We start from the raw sequence: 18,637 nt of genomic DNA on the forward strand, positions 1-18,637 counted from the left end.
AATTACTGTAGGCAGTATGGGTAAAACATGTTCACAGATAACTTTATTAATGCCTTAAGTGATTTTTTTTCTTTACTGCAGTAAGACATTGCAGTTATTTTACTTACATTCATGCATTCTGCTAGAACACATATTTATCTTCATTATTTATATACAACCAACAATATCTTCTTCACTAACTTTCATTTTCCAAAGACGATCTGAAACACCTTAACTATGATAAATACTATTTTCTTCTGAAAAAGGCAATAAAAAGCTTTATTTATATGATATAAGAAACTTGGTACTTTTCTGTAGGTTAAGTCAGATGCCATTCCATGTGTTTGAGGTCCTCAGCTTACAGCCAACAACAGGTTTAACTTTAAAAATTTAGTGCTGTTCTGGTACTTGCTGACAAAATTAAGCTCAAAGCTCTGTTTCCATATAGAAGTTTTCTGTCCATTTATAAAATGGGCCAAAACCATCAACTGTGGAAGAAAAATAAACTATTCAGCAGTGAGACTAACAGGTCCTTCACTTTATTTCATATTCTCTTGAGGAGATCAGTTTCTTCTCCTAGAACAGGATGCAGTTTCATGACATGAAAATCTCACTGTTGGGAAAGAGGTTTTTGTATCTGCCAAAAGCAGAACTGCCAATGATCACCTTCACCCTGGCTGTGCCGTCTTCAGGCATGACCTCTACGTCCTGAACTGTTGCTTCTTTATAGAGCCAGCTGTAAATGTAAAAGCATATTAGCATATTAAAAACGTGACACATTGCACAAAATGTGATTCTTTGTCTAGGTCAGAAGGTTCCTATCTAGGTAACACTTTAAAAGATGAAGTGCTTTGCTTCGCTTCTCTAATGGGGCTGGTTTTTGTCAATAGGTCGCAAAACACTGATAATTATCTCTGTTACTTTTAATGCAGATTAAAATCAGTATGATATGATTTGATAACTTTCAGACATGAATGTTTCATATTTCTCCAAGTCCTTCACATGATTTAAAATTATTTACCTTAGCTGAGGTCCCTCTAAGTTGATGTTAACTGTTAGAATCTTCTTCCCTGTTGCCGTCAGTATTTTCTTCTCTATTTCTTGTTTCAGTTCTTCTAAACCATGCCCATGCAGAGCAGAAACAGCTAAAGCATTTTCTTCAGTGGGTTTATACCTGAAAGAAAATTAATTGCTAGCACATTTGTTCATGAAGATTAGGTTGTGAAAATATTCCAAGCACGGACAATTTAACGGAGTTACTTTGTAATGACACCTTCTACAGAGGCCACTTCTTGTACGACTCAAGTGATTTCTTTTGTAATTAAAAGATAATGAATTCTTTTTCAGACCATAGTTACACATGTAAAAGACTGAGAAACACTATTAAATGTATTCTGAAGTGTGAGATCTCTTTTCTACACTAAGAATTAAAAAGATTTCAGAACATAAGAAATGTTTAAGTACACTTAGCATCTCTTGCTTACCCTTCTATCAAATCCACTTTGTTATGAACTTCCACCATTGAGTCCAGTAAGTGGCTAGGAAGATCAAGATTCCTCAGAACTGATAGAACAGTTGCTTTCTGGAGGATGGTTTCTGGATGAGTAATATCCCTCACATGAACTATGAGATCCTAGCAAAGATCAATATATAACACGAGTTACCAGGTTGTAGTGATTGTATACCATTTTTGCATTGCTAATTTTTTTAAAATACTTTCCTATCCATTTGGTAATACATTGGCATATTAGCACAGTAAAATTAACTACTAAAACAGTATTAAACTATTGTTTCTTAGACCATGGAAGAAAATCTGCAGCAGCTTAGTGTTCCACCTCTAGTGAGTAAAAATTGCCTCCCAACAAACCTGAAGCAAATGTTGTCAATCAAGCTAGTTACAGAATCAGATTTCAAATAATAACTGATCCATTTTGTTCAAAGCCAAGGCTTTGTAACAATAAGTCTACAAAAACACTGGACATTAAAAAGAGTGGTCTCTGAAAAAAGTTTTCAGAAGAGTAATGGCTGCAAAATTGTTTCAAAAGCAGAGGGAAAAAAACTCGATGTAACTTGTAATTCTGTTTTTACATTCAACATACAGAATACTTACACTTAGCTCCCAGGATACTATTACTGATGCTTCACTAAAAAGCTTTATACAAAATTTACCAGTTTCAAGTATATATATAATGTTTGCCATGATAAAAACCAAGCAACCAAACTCAACATTTGAATTCAATTTGTTTCATCATCTTTGCTCAAGACATTGCTTTAAACTTTTGAAAAACAACCAGAAGTAAGTGACAAAGAGAATGGTTTCAGCCAGGTTTTGAAAGCCCTGCTATTACATGGTTAAGTCTAATCTTTAGCAGCATTCTGGCATCTAGCTACCACTGAATTTCATTACCTTTCATAATACAAGGTTTTTGTTTAAATGTCTGTGCGTATGTATGCAGCTTTACACTTTGTTATAGCACAGAAAACAAACTTTAATGAGAAAATAATTGCTAAAGTACATTTATATTTATTACATGCAGCCTGCATCACATCACAATCACCCACTTGTAGTTCTACAGGCAACCTTAAGTTAAAACCAGGTAATTTCAGATGTTTTAATTCATTTTTAACTCCCAGGAAAGCTAGCCTTGACTCACTTGGATGCACTGTTCAGATATTTTATCAGAAAAATCTGGTTTATCTGGTTTAAGTGTCATGGAGATAGACATGTATACTCCAAATAAGCCCTTTCTGAAATCCCTTCATAGCTGTATGTTCTGCATAAATAAAGTATCAGAAAATTAGTTTAAGATATTTACATCATTATCTCAGGAGTTTACTATAGTCAGCCAGATACGTTGCTAAGAACAGCATGTCAATTAACTTCCCCTGTTTTGAAGGGGTGAAGATTATCTAAAACAAAATTATTTTATTTCCCAATTTTTATAATTGACTACTTACTGAGTAAGCCACTTCTTCTAGTGTAGCTGAAAATGACTCAACCAGATTATGTGGAAGATCAGTCAGAAACCCAATGGTGTCAACATAAATAACTGTCATATGTGAGGGCAGATAGCCAGCATGGGCTGTAATATCCAGTGTGGCAAACAGCTGATCTCTGGGTTGAAGTCCTGCTTCCCCAGTCAAGGCTTTAATCAATGTAGTTTTTCCTAATTAAATAAAAAAGTACAGTATTTTAATGGATTATTCCACGTAAAATTTAGTTTCCAAGGCTCAGGTGAAATGTATGATGTAACATATATTTTTACATCTATTTGAGTAGTTTAATTGTAGCTTGTGATCAGTTATCTATATGATGTTAGGAAATCCAAAGACAATCTTACATTTTATAACCTGGAATTTGGTTTTAGGTCACCTATGTAATCACATACTGGTATCTACAGCTGTGCTGTGAAATCACAAGATGATCAAAGACTCATTTGACCTGCAAAGTGACCTACCTACATCTCTCACCTGTAAGACTCTCTGAAGAGCACTGCCATGACAGCATTAGGAAGCATGCACTTACACACTCCTCAGTGCTTCTGTTGTCAAATGAAATAATTTACTTGCTAAATAAAAAAAAAAATAAAGAGAAGCGCTAATAATATATGTCTTATTAGGCTGAGGCCTTTATTGGGCATTTCCTCATGAACATAATACTAGAGACATTTACTGACTCAATGAATATTTCACATAATTAGTCATTAAAGTGCTCACTATATAGGCTAATTAAATTATATCAATTATGTGTATGCCAAATGGCTTTATATCTATATCTATATCTATGTATATATATATATATTTGAATCTTCAGTTTGAAAAGTATGGAAGTATGATATTTAAGAAAAATATACAGTATAATCCAAATCTTTGAGTGTACAAGTCATAACAAAATTAGTGCAAGATAGGTTTCTTTTTTTAAAGAAGTTGAATAAGAAAATGAAATTGTCTTAAGATAATCCAACCTGCAAAAAGTATCTAGTCCAAAGTCTATTTATGCCTTGAGTAAGAATTCACTTGTGTAAGCTAAAAAATCAAACCAAAAAAGCAGAAAAAAACCCATTTAACTTTATTTAGATTATTATAGGAACCCATCTCAGAGTGCTACACATAATTAATGAAAAGCTACAGTGCACCTTAAGCAGGTTTCTCAGATCAATGGCCAACTCTTAATTGTCTTCCTATTCCTCAAGTCTTCATAGTGATCTAAACATCTGTGTATTTCTGTACCCATTTTGATCAAGTAGTAGAGATTCACATAAAGGGACATTAACAGTGCAGTCTTTAGCACTGTGTATAAAATCTTTTTGGCACAATAGGTGCTAGGCATTTCTCCAAAACATGTCTTGGAGACTGAAAAAGCCAAGCAGCTTAATTTGCTTTCCTAACTACATCCTAACTGACAAATATTTATCACACAATTAAAAAAAAAACCTAATTAAAATACAAAGCCTGTACACACACAAATGAGAATCTTGCTAGAGTTTCTAATTAAAAATTAGACAATATAAGCTCTTTTGTGTTATGATTTCAGGAGGTTTTGCTTACCACAGTTGGTATAGCCCATTACTGAGACCATCGGGAACTCGCATTTTCTGCGCTGAGTTCTAAGCAAAGACCTTTTTCTCCTTAGTTTCTCCAGGGCATTCCTAATTTTAAGTTCTCTTTCTTTTAAAACACGACTCTGTATTTCTAGAAATGTTTCACCTGAAAAATACAAATGAATAATTGGCAGAATAGTTTACAAGACAAACTGCATAACAAGTGGTGTATTTGGAAACCAAGTGAGTTATCATTAGGGCTTGTGAAGTTAAAAATAAGCCACTAAGTCTAGGTATTCTTGCCTAAAAAAGTGAATAAGTAATTATATAACATATGCTAACCACTCTAAAATACCCATGTACACTTATGAAAAATCCCTGTGGCAAGCAAATAGTTCATCCTTCACCACTTACTGACCAAAAAACTTCACCAGTACAGACCCAAACCTTATAATTTAACTTACTTTCCAATAGATTTTTGTACATTTGTTTAATTAGATGCAGAACACAGTTTTTCCTCCTGACCTCCTCCAAATATAATAAGATGCAACTAAACTTGTTTAAAAGCCATGGAGAAAAAAGTCCTCTAAATCATGACAATATTTAGACTTTACCTGAGCCCATGATATATCTTGAACCACCTCTCTGCTGATCTCTCTGAGACACCTCATTTTTCAGATTTGACCTGGCAACAGAGTAACAGTTAATTAGAAGCATTTTTTTAAATCCAGTAATACCAAAATACCTAAAATTTGTGAAACAGTAGTGTTATTCTGATAGTACATATAAAACCACTAAATGACTGAGTTGTAAACAAAACCTGCTCATGGCAAGAAGCCTGGAGAAAAAAACGCAGATTTTTCTGACTCAACTGTAGCTTGAAAAAGTATACAGCTCTCTTGGTAAATTATAATTGCTATTCTGAAATTTCAGAGAGCCAAATATATCTCTAAAACATCCACATAACTCACACCAACTGCCACGTACATATTTCTATGCCACAGAATGCAGAAATATGGAAAATTTAAATACAAATTAATCTTCCTTGTTTATAGCTTTTCTTATTAAACTCAACAATTTTATATATGAGATATACATATCCAATTCCTATATAGTCTTGCAATCCATCTTGTGTCTTAGAAAGAACCGGGACCTTTTAATGAAAAATACATTTTGTAAGATTATTGAACACATTCTGGTTTTGCCTGTCAGCACTGCAGAAGCTTAAAATAATGACATTATAGTAAATAATTCTGTGCTCTAATCAATCACTGAACACCCTGTGTATTTTTTCTTTACAGCAAATATTGCTGGGTTTTGTTACTGTAAAGAAATAATCACTAAAACATGTGGATATGAGTATGTGATTTGCACAGCCCGAGGTACCTGAGAAGTGGAATTTCAGCCAGTGCTACCTGCAGTTTTGCTTCTTTCGTCCGGGCATTACAGCGAAAAATGTGAAGTACCACGGTGTATCTGTCAAAGACTTGCACGCCCCAGGCACCTTCTAGTTCTTTCTTTAGCCATGTAAGACAAAAGAATCGAGATGTCTTCTGTCCCCCACAGTATCCCTAGATCAATTCCTACACAGCAAGTACAGTTAATTAGCTGGTGGACACTTGAACTCAGAGGATCTCAGGATTCCATTGCAATGGATGGGCAATCATTATGAGCATGCAAAGTCAAAATTTCGTTGACTAGAAAGAGAGGAGTTAAAGAGAGTTTAGAGAGTAGAACTTTGTGTCTAGACCCATCAAATTCAGTGAGAATCCTTCCACTGCTCTTTATGGATTCTTGAAACAAGTCTTACAGCATATCTCACAATCAAGAATGTCAGCAGTTAAATCCTTGTAAAAAATAATTATGAAAAACTGGAATGGGAAAGACTAGGGAAAACATAGGAAAAGAAAAAAGATTACTAAAACTTGCAAACAAATAGAGAGGAATGCAGGAAAATTATTTAATAGCAAGCTTTTAATGAAACACTTAATAAACCCCAAAGCAACCCAAACCCTTCAACCTTGCTCTAATTCAGCAAAATACACTTAAAATATGCAGTAGTTCCCTTATGCCATTTCTAAAATCTAGAATGCTTGTATATATGTTCTCAAATACTTTCTTGAATCAACCCTGTTTAATTTCTCTTGAGATCTATATTCATAAAAGAAAACAATTTTTAGCAAATTTAGTAATGAAAGAACCCATCCTATAAAATAAAGACTTTTCCTAAAAACTAGGAAATTGAAGTGAAACATTTTCAACTTCCCTTTCATCAACAAATGGAAGCACTCAATAACCCATCTGTGAGAGATATTTGTCATCTCTTCATTTTATAATCAGGGAAAGCATTCAAAACCACCAGCAAAGCATTAATATTTGCTTGCAAAGTTTGCATACACTTTACACCCTGCATGATGCTGCAAATACTAAAAACCCAAAAAAATTTTTATTTTAGTTTGTCCGTGAGTATCCGTAGTTCATGTACCATGTAGTTCATGTACCAGTTGTTTACAGTGTTAAAATACTGGAGTATGCTGCACCCTCCAATGCTTCTTTTTAAGGGTTAGAAATGAAAGTTTAAGTATTTGAAACATTCAACTATAAGCTTACTCTGAATTTACACCTCATATTCAAAATACAATTCAGCATCCACAGCATAGGGAAAAAAATATGCTATCCATTATAAATATAGACACTTGAGCACATAGCTAAGCCAAAATATTGACATTCTTCGTAACAAAACCTGTATTAACACCATCATTATGTAAAAAACACCTTGAGTAACATTTTCAACACTTTAAAAAGGGCTAGTGTCAAATGTGGGAGCAGAGTCTGTAACAAATTATACTAAGCTGCTGGAAAATTTCATGCACAAGCTGGCAACATGTATCAACTGGAAAAATGCAATAGGTATTAAGATTGTTTTCAATAAAACTCAGTCCTGGTGCTTCATATATTAACATTTGCAAATTCAGAATCTTAAGTGACCACTTCTCCTAACATCAACAGCTTCCAAACAACACTGATGCAAAGAATATGATTTAATGTTATGTTTAATTACCTTTGTTAGTGAAGATATTCTTTCCACATTCAAGAAGACAGCTGTCACGTGGGGCAATTTTTTAATCTTTTCTAAAAGATGGATAATGATTGCAAAATACAGTGTTAAATGTCAATTCCCTTTTTAAAATGCCCAGACTATAAACCATTTTGCACTGAGCAGAACGCTCATAAAACATCAAATGGCACCATGTTCTTTGTTCATAGAGCAGTTGCAATTGCTAATTTAGTACTGTGCCAAGAACAGCATCAGTTTCACTTATGTCAATCACATAAAGTTACAGACTAAGTTGCCTCACACATTTTCAGTGACCAGGGGTTACGTCTATTCTGCATTGCTTTTGTAACCTTGAAAATTCTTTCAAGTCTGCCTGCAAATCTGCATGATGGATAAACAAAATTCTCCCTCTCTTCAGCTTTCACACCTGTCCTTGAATAGTTTGCCTGTAAAAATCTTCCATTTAGAGTGATGCAGTGCTGAAAGATCTCAGGCCTTACCTGTCAAAACCTGAAAGTTTCCTTTGCCAAAAACAAACTTCTTGTTGGGATTTTTTGTAGGAAGAATTATTTTATCTAAAACTGTCCAGTTCTGAAGAGTATCTACAAGAGCAACGGCTTCGGCAATCTGTAATTCAGCTTCAGGAACATAAAAACAACAGAAAAAAGAAATAAATATTACAATGTACCATCATAACTCTGCTCAGATCTCCAATAACTACAGTACATGCATGAACATGGAAAGACTAAGCTACACTGAAATTCTTTTAACCTCTAGCACAAGGATCAAAGTGTCTTAACTCTCATCAGAGCAATTGAACAGTTTGATGCAATTTTATCACAGAAAGCATCTTTCTGACAGTATAAATTATTTCTGTGGTTGTTGGCTTAGGAGAATTTTTAACTGTATTGTCAGGAAAGAAATCAAAAGCTTTTTTCCTCAACAAATGAAATGAATAACTAACTGGAAAATCTGTTATTTCAGATGAGCACAAAGCCACACAATTAACACTTCGGTGTTTTGCAGCAATAATTTGCAAATTAATAATATGACATATCTTCCTGCTAACTTCACAGCCACTTATTTATAAAGGACCTAAACTGTTTTGGGACCTGCTAAAACCAGCAGATTTGAATCCCATATTCTGATTCATCAACTACTTTTGCGTTTTTAACATCTACACTGCAAAGCAATAATTTTTGAGGACTTTGTGAAATTACAAAGACTACACAGGAATATCAGATCAGCAAGTCTAGTCCTGATATGCCAAACTTTTCCTCTTCAAAACAAATTTGTAAAGTTTCTCTAGACAGCAAAACATTATTTATATACTAAATAGGTTACATTACTCCAAAAGGTAACATTTTTTAAAGATAATCATGATTCACTTTTTCCTCATGTTTTTTGTAAAATACACAGATTTCCTATTGTATCTGTGGTACTTCAAAAATCATTCCAAAACATTTGTTCAGACTTCAGGCTCTTCATCTGGAAGGCCTAAATAAATGGAGAGGGATCACTGCTATTTTTCTGTATGTTTGGACAGAAAGGTGCCTTCATATTTTACCTTCTTTTCAGTTGTAAAATTATGTTACTTAACATCAATTCTGGAAAGGTTAAAAACTTTATTCTGCAATGTGACAATTTGTTAGAATTAGCAGCACTAATAAAACTAAACAAGATTTAGGTTCATCACATAATAAACTGAAATAAAATTATATACAAACTGTCTCTTGCCAACAGAAGAACATGGACAGGCTCAAGAAGTGGACCCATGGAAAACCAGCAAGGCCAATGAGTGCAAGGTCCTGCATCTGGGTCAGGACCAGGATATTGATACAGACTGGGGGATGGACAGATCACAGCAGCCCTGCCGAGAAGGACTCGGGGGCGTTGGTGGACAAAAAGCTGGACATGACCCAGCACTCTGTGCTTGCAGCCCAGACAAACGTCCTGGGCTGCATCCAAGGCAAAGCAGGGCAAGGGAGGGGATTCTTCCCCTCTGCTCTGCTCTGGTGTGACCCCACCTGCAGTGCTGCATCCAGCTCTGGGGTCCCCAGCACAAGGTAGTCATGGACCTTTTGGAGCAGGTCCAGAGGAGTGCTAGAGATGACCAGACAGGTGGAACCTCTCCTATGAGAAAAGGCTGGGAGATTGGTGTTGTCCAGCTTGGAGAAGGCTCCTGGGAAGGCCTTTTTACAGCCTTTTAGTAAGTAAAAGGGGCTTATAAGAAAGATGGGGACAGATGTTTTAGCAGGACCTGTTGCAATAAAATGGGGCAGTGGTTTAAACCAAGAGATTTGATTTAAATTTGATAAAAAGAAGTTTTTTACAATGAGAGTGGTGAAACACTGGAACAGATTGCCCAGAGAGGTGGTGGTCCTGTGGACATTCCCTGTGAACATTCAATGCCAGATTAGACAGGGCTCTGGACAACCTGGTCCGGTGAAAGATGCCATTGCAGGAGGGTCAGACTAGATGACCTTCAAAGGTTCCCTCCAAGCCAAACCATTCTATGATTAGTTACTTATAAGAAGTAACTTATAAGATGCTTTAATCCTTTACATTGCAACCTTCTAATTAGAGAAGTGTTCAAAGAGAAGCATCAAGTTCATAATGTATCTTAATTGGGTATGATTAATGCTTATACATTAGCTAGTTACAATTCCTGAGAGAAACCTAATAGTAGTCCTAAAAAAGGTCTTTACAGAGGAATTATTGGTGCATCACTAAGTAGGTGCATAAAAGCACTTAAGTTCCCGAGAGGATTTATACAGGACTTCACTGCACTCTCTTCTCTGGACAGGAGGGTATTGATACTCTCCAGCCAACTTCTGGGCAAACCCTAAGGCCAAAGGACTCCAGCCCACCTGGGCAGGCAGCAGGGCTGGGGGCAATTAACACTGTGCTAATAAGGGGGACACCCGACTGCTTCCCTGACCAACCGGCACGGAGCCGTTCTGCCGTCCAAAACACAGTCAGCACGGCTTGCAAGTCCAAGCACAGACCTGCCAGCACTCACTAACAGCTCTTTCTCTTTTAAAAAGTCGTCAAAGAAGGAAAGAACGACCGAGACCTTCCATCCAAGCCCGTCCTTTGCAAGCCGCACGTCGCGGCTTCACCGCTGTAACAGCGGGTGCACTTCACACTGGCGGCACAGCCCCAGAATCACCGGGTTGGAAAAGACCTGAGATTATCGAGTCCAGCCGGTGACCGAGCACCACCACGCCAATAGCCCATGGCACTCAGTGCTACTACCAGTCTTTTCTTACACACGTCCAGGAACAGTGACTCCACCGCCTCGCAGGGCAGCCCATTCCCAAGCCCCGGGATGCACAGCTCCCTGCGAGCCCGCCCGCCCCCGCAGCCCCGCACCCGTGGTGAGCGGCGACTTCTGCGGGCCCCACTTGACCGCGGGGTGCACGACGGCAACGCGCTGGGCGCCGGGCCCCGGGGCGAGCGGAGACGGGCCCAGCAGCTCCTCCAGGGCCGCCTCATCCTCCTCCTCCTCTTCTTCTTCATCTTCATCCCCGCCGGCGCCCGCCACCCCGTTCCAGGGCGCTCCGCCGCCCGTGCCCGGCGGGCGCAGGGAGGCCCGGAGCGGGCCGGCGGCGCTCAGCGGGCGGGCGGGCAGCGGGCGGCACCGGGGCGCGCCCAGGGCCGCGGCCGCCCGCCGGCAGCGCAGCAGCAGCGACCACGAGAGGCGGCCGGGCCCCATCGGCAGCGGCGGGCCCGGGCGGCGGGCACGGACCGTCACCGGCCGCGTCTTTCCGGCCGCTGCGGAAGCGGCGCCGCCGCCCATGTGACAGCGCTGCCCGCCCCTGCCGGGCCCTGCGGCCGCCGTGATTGACGCCGGGCCCGCGCCGGGCAGCGCCCGGAGCGACTGCGGCGTTGTCGGTAGGTTGAATTTCTTTCTGTTTCATCCTCTTCTGCGGCCAGTCGGGGGATGGAGGGAGTGGGCTGTTTCTGGCCTGGTTTGCCTGGAATTAAGTCTCTTTGTGTGCCATTTTTTAACAGTTTTCGGCCGCTGCTCCGCCCGCGAAAGCCGAAGGGTTGTTAAGTTTTTAACACTCTCGGTGTCGGTGAAGTTTGCTCAGAAGGTCGCGTCACCTTGTTTGTGCTGCTGAAATAATGTGGCGGAAATGATAGCCGAGCCCAACGCAGCCAGTAACCTTCCCAGCCAAAAGTAAGACCTGGCACAGGTTGCCTGCACAATCTGCTGGTAAATTCGGGTGCTGTGCCTCGGGTGTGCCGTGCAGATACCGCCGCAGTCTGTGGTGTGGCATCCTGGGGGGAAAGGGGGAAAAGGGCTTTGCTGTGCACTGTGCTTTGTTATTGATGCCTTCATTTTATTTCGTGTACTAGCTAGCATCTCCTTAATGTAGTGCTTCATGGTGTTCGACAGGGAGCTTGGCTTTGCAAGCTTTTCTGTGCCTTATTCACCACAGTGCTAATGTGCACCCTACCTTTACGAGAAAAAAGGAGCAGGTTCATTGTCAGTGCATGTGTTCCCTTCATTGCAGAATTTGGGGATGCTGAGGGGGAAGAGTGCTAAGTAATCTGTAAGCTCCCTGTAGGTGTTGATGGGGGAATTGCTTCTATATATTTTGTATTCTTTTTATCAGGGATCCATCACATCTTCTCCCTTATTATAATGTATTTCTAGTAATCTGTAGAGATGAGCTAAAGTGTTCATATCATTGTTTATACAACGGCAACTAGAAGTTCTACTAGAATAAATATAAATACATAAAACGTAAAGTTACAGCATCTGGGTATTTCTTGTTTGGTTTCAAAGAGTGATACTTCTTAGATGTTTCACTGTCGTGTGCTTTGAACTTATTGCAGCCCAGTCTTTTCTGATCCTGTCACATTCTGGGCCCATTTGCTCCATGTGTTTTGCTTCCCTATGCTCTAATGAAAGCTGAGAGTTGTAGCCCATGATGACATGTATAGCTTGCCATGTCCATTCCAGTATGTTTCATCTGAAACCTGCCTTTTGCCTTCTGAAGCGTTAGGCAGGCACATGGCAATTGCTTAGTGGAGCTTCTTATATTGCTTCCAATAGATGAACCAGTTGTTTTGAAATTTATAATTTTTAAAAAATTGCAGGTAGGATTCTTTTATTAGCATAGATTAATTGTTCCTTTTACATAGCAAAAGGAATATATTGCCTCCTTGGTAGAGGTAGTTTTCTTTTCAAGTGTGAGTCACCAAATCTATTCTAAATGTTTATTAAGATAAGAAAACTGAATTCAGAAGTTATCACAGTAGTTTTGTGTCTGAGGATTAGATGTGGGACTTGGCTTCCTTCATACTTCAAGTGTTTTATCAGTAATACTTCAAGTGCTGGTGAAAGGATAATACTGTGGCAGGAACATAAGGTAAAAATGAGTCATACATAACAGGGTATAAAGGTGGAAATAGAAATGGCATTCTGCTTGTGCTTTCTTACTGGTTGCTGAGGGAAGCAACTAAATGGCTGAGAGCTGTTTCTTCCAGTGCATGAAGCAGTGAATGTATGCATGCAGTAGTGCTCAACATGCTGAAGAATAACAAAGGGAGGAAAAAAAAACCCAGCTAGTTCAAAATTTGTCAAACCTACCATTGCACTACTATAGTTGACATATTAAATGGAGGTATGTATTGGGATCGCTGCAGAAGTGACCCCTTTGTCTTTCCCCAACTAGGTACAGTAATACCTATTTTTTGCTTAAGAAGATAAGACGATGTCTTAATTCTTTTAACAGTTTCTTCAACAGAAATGTAGTTGCACAAATGAAAGTTCCATTTAAATATCCCATTTAATTGCTCAGTGGTTTCATGGGGTTCAGTTTCCAGTTTCTAGGTGCAGGTCTAGTTTCTGCAAATGTTTGTACCTGCCTTATGGATGGCCTTACTGGAAACACCAGTATTAAAGGCTACAAAAAAAAAAAGAAAAAAAAAGAGAGAGAGAAAGGAGAAGCATGAATATTAGTAGTATCTGAATTTAAAAAAACAGTCTACTTTTGTTGTTGCCCAGTGCTTCCTGAGGCATAGCTATGTGCTGTGATGTACTGATAACCAAAACAGTTCAGAAACAAAATGGCTTATTAGTATTTAGTGCTTAAATTTGATAAGTGCTTAAGATAGATGTTTAGTTGCATGTGTAACAGGTAATCTAGCAAGTTTCACCCCAGAGATGCTTTGGTTGGCCCAGCATGAGAGAACTGTAAGTCTGTGGTCTTCCCACTCTTGGAGGTTTTGCTGAGCTTTGATAACATGCTGTTCCATATGCCAGGCATTTCCTTACTTGTTGGGCCTCTTTTCCTACAAGTACATTTTGTCAGGCATAAGAAATAAAACAAGTAGCACAAGGCCAGTGGATACTGTCCAGAGAGCTGTCCTTCAGAATGTTCTTGGGAAAGGGAGGCGTGAATTAAACCTTCAAAGAAGTATGTTCTAGACAGAGCTATTAAAAGCAGTACGTGATCAGACAAGTCCTTGACGGAACTGTCCTGTGGTAGTTCTGATTTTTGAATTATTTAAATTGTTTAAACCTACTTGGACTCAAATGTAGTTGCTATAATCAAATGCAGTGCATTTGTCTTCATTCTGGGATGGAGTAAGTTGCTAAATAGTACTTGTAAACACTTAAGAAAAGTTTTTGGAGGTGTGTTGAGTGTTATGTTGAGGTAGAGCGCAGAAACTGGTTACCCATGTTACTGCAGTGTTGGCTGCCACCTGAGTTGTAGTTCTGTGAAACAGTGCAAGTAAGAACCTGTTAGTCCAGCCCCACAGTGATGCATTCTGCTTTGAAATCAAGAGTGAAAGGATTTAATCACATAGGAGAAACAGCTCCTTGCCAAACATGTTTGGATTCTTTTTGGTTTTGTGGTCTGTAGAAGGATCTGGGAAGAGCCAACTGGCATCAGAAGAGCAACACATATTGCTGTCCCTTGCTGTTTGTTCTTTTCAGCTGGGAAGTCTCTGGTAGTACTGGGGCTACTTAATCTCGGTGGCTCACAATTTTAAGTCGGAGAAGACCATTGAAAACTTTTGTGGATGATTGATTATAGAATGCTGACTCAGCTGGGAGCTATAGTTTATCCCACTATTCACATGCAGAAGTCCAGACAGCTGGTATAAGGATTGGTTCATCCTGAATTATTTTCTTTCCTTACATCTGTCAAACACTGGACATGTTTTGAACTTTTCTATAATGAGTAATTAATGGAATTTAACTTTCATAGAACATTTCTCTGTAGGGAAGATAAGCTTATGCATAATTGTATTTAGAAATTTTATATATTTTTGTACAATTTTATATTTACATAGAATTTTTATAGGAATCTTTGGAAGCCTCATTCTACATCACTTCTTGAAATGTCTCAGTAGATCAAAAAAGTGAACAGAGACATGTTTAAATAAAACCTGTCTGCTCTTACCACTAAAGCAATGTCAGGACCTTGGTCTTGCAGTTGATGTTATTCAGTCTCAGAATTTGCTTTGCAAAACAAGCATTTTTATCATTCTTCTTCCCATAATTATCTGGCATTGATAAACCTAGGTGGAGTTGAGTTGGTTCTGTATCCATAGAACAGTTAATTCTCCATTTGTGTTAGCCAACACTGGATACTGGAGAGTTGACTATCTGATAGTGTAACACACTGGTTTTTTTGTTTGTAAAGTGTTCACTTGTGCTAGTACACTCTCTTGTTGCAGTGGTATCATGAAAATAGGAGTAACTGTACGCTCTCATATTTACTTTCTTTCTGTGCCTTCCTGTAGTACAAGTCAGCTGGCTTCATGTCCTGGCCACTGTAGTTTAAAGGAGGCCATTGCAGCCAGCTTCCAGTACTGGACCTGCTGCACAAGTGGGATCCAGCTCTTCTACTCAGACATGACCTTTGGCAAAGCACATTGTTAGCATTGGGAATGATGAAAAATGGCATGGTTTCATTGCAGATAATTGTAGGGCTTCAGATCTCCCAGAAGGTGCACCTTTCTTTATACAGGAATATCTTTTCTTGTTCCTCCATGATATTAGAAATGACATGAAAATGAAGTTTTTTATGTGTCTTTTTTCCTCAGCATGTTTTATAAACAAAGTAAACCAATTTCTTCCTCTCATTTTAAAATGTCAACACATCAAATGTTACTGCCTTGTTTAGCTTAGGGCACCCACAGGGTGAATGCCTTCTTGTGTTATTGGTTCATGGTGCAAAGCTCTTAAGCCAACAAAGGCTGCATTAAGTAAACGTCAGCTTTCTGTTTCATTTACTTACTTTATACTTCCTTGATACCTTTGATAGCTTTGCTGGTTTTCTAATTATCTCCATATCTTACAGGAAAGCCAGTAGTCTGAAAAAGGCCTCCGATTTCTGTTGTACTTTTAAAGTTAGCTGTTTGACTTTTAGTGAAAAAATGTCACCACTTCCAAACAAAAAATTAAAAATACTAAAATGCATGTATTTGCTTTTATTTTCTTCTGACTTTGTCCTTAAGTGTGTAGTTCTGAGTGCTTGCTGCTAACTCCTTCAATGTTTGTTACACCTTAGGGAGAATGCTGTCCATGATGAGACTGTGCCCGAATCTCCTGCTCAGAATGGCACTTGTGTGAGAAATGGCAACCTGAAAACACCAGTAAGTCAATTTCAAAGCTTTTACAAGTTTTAATTGTTTTAAATTGTGGAGTTTATTTTGTGTCTCATTCAGTTGTTACAAAATTGAGTATTGCGTGCAGCAATCACAGTGCATCACAGAAGCTGGCCACTGGATACAGCTTGACCCTCAAATTCCATTGGCAGCAGAACCTCAGCTCTGGCTTTTGAGTGGTCAGTTCATTTCAGCATTGCTCTTCCTTTCTGTGCTTTATGTGCAGCTGATGTTAATTTGCAGGTAGTGAGTTTAACCTGTGAGGGAAAAGATGTAGAAGAGCTTCTGTTCTTGCTTTCTGTTCTTCAGAAATGACAGCTGCCACTGAAAACAGCCTTCTGGGTAGTGTGTGGCTGTACAAAAACTCCTTTCCTCTTGGATATCCTATGCTTATGACTCATTGTTAAGAGTAAAACACAAACTGGTAAATCCTTACTTTCACCCTCTTTTAGTATGGTCGTATTTGGTAAGGAATTGTTGGGGTCTGTGGGGCATAAAACTGAGCAGCCTGGGGAAGTGATTGCAATAAGAGCGAAATAAACTTGTATCTGTCAATGTCTGTTGTGTGTTGTGTTTTTCACACTGTGTTTACTTGACTCGTTTCAGAGAGAGAAGCGGAAGGTCCGAGAGCAGTGTGAAAACATAAGGAGGAATTCTCGCACTAGCAGAAGAGTGAGCCAGCTGCAGAATGGAGAAGTGGTTGAGGCAGTTACCTTGTTTGAAGTGGTTAGCATGGGGAAGCAGGCCATGCAGGTATTCCCAGCACTGAGTTCTGAAAGCACTTGGTGGAGGGAAGTTGAATAAACAGTGGTTATTTCCGTTATTTGTACTGTGGAACGTTTAAATTTTGGGTCAGCTGTGGAAGAAACATGTTTGATTGGAAAACTGCTGTGAGTGTGGCTCTTGGAAAGAGCGTCTTGCAGCTTCAAGAAATTAGTGAAGAGGTAGCTGGCAGATATTTAAAAAGAGGAAGGAAATTGTACCTAAACCAGTCTTCCTAAAACAATGCCTTAACATACAATAAGATAATTATTTAAAAAATGTGGAAAAGGTTCATCAATAGCAAATTTTAGTTGTCCTGAATTCTAAAAACTCATGGGTTTTTTTCCCCTTTTTTATTTTTCTTTTTTTTCCTTTTTTTTTCCCCTGTGCTTGCCTTGTACTATTAATCTTTTGCCTTCATTCAAAGCAGTTTGCCAGCAGCTTGTACAATAGCCAGGTTCCCTGTTCATCTATATAGTTAGAGATTTTCTTCAGTGTGAGGAAGCCCACCTCCCATATTCTGTGAGCACATCTATATATTATCTTTTATATGTGTATGAAAATCTGGAGCCCCAAATGTTTTTATGTAGAGTTATAGGTATGTCTCTGGTGTGTAGGTCTGTAAGCAAAGTGTGTGTGTGTGTACACATGCATGAAAAGTACATTTATATTTTGGATGTGAGACCTTCATGTTACAGCTGGGGTAATTTCAGTAGAGCTTCCTGAAGTGCTTGGCTTCTGCTGTACCAACCGTCATGGGAAGGTCTTGGAAAGGCATCAGGGCTTGAGTTCTGTTGCTGCTGGAATTTATTAGACCTGTGTGGAACTACTGGTGGCTTGTCCCAGGAGACTCATGTCACTTAGAGGCTGTAGACTGTACTGCCCAGAAATGAAATTTGGAGTAGTTTTTTGGCTTATGTTAGTATGTGAACTGTTTCAAACCTACTGCACAAATCAAGTCTTAGAGAAAAAGAGCACTGCCAAGGTAATTGCTGGTAGGATTTAATACTAATTATTAGATGGTGCAGAGGTTAAATGTGTGTTTTGATTTTTTGTTGTTTATGTTTATTTCCTTTTTTAAAAATTAAATTGTTACCTCAGTGCAATCAAGAACTCAGGAGGACAACTTTTTTATTTTTCTTTATCTTAAAACTGTGGTAATTTTCCCTGTTAACAGGAAGCAAAGCATCTGTGAAAAGCAACATTGTCTAAAGCAGTTTGAGACTTGAAAGATTCTTTTAGAACTACTAGAAATGGAAGAGAATTGCTTGGAGTTTATTCTTGGTTTTGTAATTTAATGGAGATGGAGCAGTGTTAGTTTTTGTCTTTATTGTGGGTATCTTCAGTGGAGTGCAGCAAACTGTGTTCATCTCCTGACTAATGAGCTTCTTTAATCTGTTCTAGTCTGTAGTAGTTGACTGGGTTGAAGCTTATAAACAAGACAGGAATGTGGCACTTCTGGATCTCATCAACTTCTTCATTCAGTGCTCAGGCTGTCAAGGTAATTTACCTTCTTTGCAGCCCCTTCCACTGTCTGTGTGTGAGAGGAGTCTGAAGTGTGCTTTTTGAAATGGAGTTTTTATCTGCAGTAAATCATGAACTTATGATCTGTTCTGTTCGTTAAGACGAACTCCAGATGGGCAGGCAAAATAGAATAGAA

General features: G+C 38.8%; 2 protein-coding genes across 7 annotated transcripts in view; one reads left to right on the forward strand and one right to left on the reverse strand.

Moving 5' to 3' along the window:
* Nucleotides 1-17: 17 nt before the first annotated feature.
* GTPBP6 (GTP binding protein 6 (putative)) lies at nt 18-11,395 on the reverse strand. 2 transcript variants are annotated; one of them, XM_064408207.1, is made up of 10 exons: nt 10,954-11,395; nt 8,079-8,216; nt 7,582-7,652; nt 5,907-6,037; nt 5,135-5,205; nt 4,528-4,686; nt 2,938-3,146; nt 1,464-1,612; nt 1,001-1,153; nt 18-715 (listed from the first exon to the last, which is right to left on the reverse strand). In XM_064408207.1, exons 1-10 carry the CDS (start codon nt 11,378-11,380, stop codon nt 574-576), a joined length of 1,650 nt encoding a protein of 549 aa, XP_064264277.1. In that variant the 5' UTR covers nt 11,381-11,395; the 3' UTR covers nt 18-573. The 2 variants fall into 2 exon arrangements, with proteins under 2 accessions (XP_064264277.1, XP_064264278.1); XM_064408208.1 differs by having other exon boundaries at nt 8,079-8,205; nt 10,954-11,246.
* Nucleotides 11,346-18,637, forward strand: part of LOC135293717 (cohesin subunit SA-2-like) — a 57,791-nt gene continuing 50,499 nt past the window's right edge. For 2 of the 5 annotated variants that reach the window (XM_064408198.1, XM_064408200.1), the window contains exons 1-5: nt 11,346-11,475; nt 11,596-11,764; nt 16,119-16,203; nt 16,822-16,968; nt 18,382-18,478. In XM_064408198.1, the coding sequence (XP_064264268.1) occupies nt 11,721-11,764; nt 16,119-16,203; nt 16,822-16,968; nt 18,382-18,478 (373 nt within the window). In that variant the 5' untranslated portion in view covers nt 11,346-11,475; nt 11,596-11,720. Of the gene's footprint in view, nt 11,476-11,510; nt 11,801-16,118; nt 16,204-16,473; nt 16,640-16,821; nt 16,969-18,381; nt 18,479-18,637 lie in introns of those variants that run through there. The other 3 variants (XM_064408201.1, XM_064408199.1, XM_064408202.1) reach the window with 3 other exon arrangements.

Source organism: Passer domesticus, chromosome 2, assembly GCF_036417665.1.
Source record: "Passer domesticus isolate bPasDom1 chromosome 2, bPasDom1.hap1, whole genome shotgun sequence".
In the NCBI taxonomy this organism is placed as follows: Eukaryota; Metazoa; Chordata; class Aves; order Passeriformes; family Passeridae; genus Passer; species Passer domesticus.

Excerpts from the sequence above, each read along its gene's own strand:
- GTPBP6 (XM_064408207.1), bottom strand. The coding sequence starts at position 11,380 with ATGGGCGGCGGCGCCGCTTCCGCAGCGGCCGGAAAGACGCGGCCGGTG. Across the intron at positions 5,206-5,906 it reads GCTGAAATTCCACTTCTCAG|GTCAAATCTGAAAAATGAGG; the intron begins GTACCTCGGGCT and ends CTCTGTTGCCAG. Across the intron at positions 1,613-2,937 it reads TAGAAGAAGTGGCTTACTCA|GATCTCATAGTTCATGTGAG; the intron begins GTAAGTAGTCAA and ends GATCTTTGCTAG.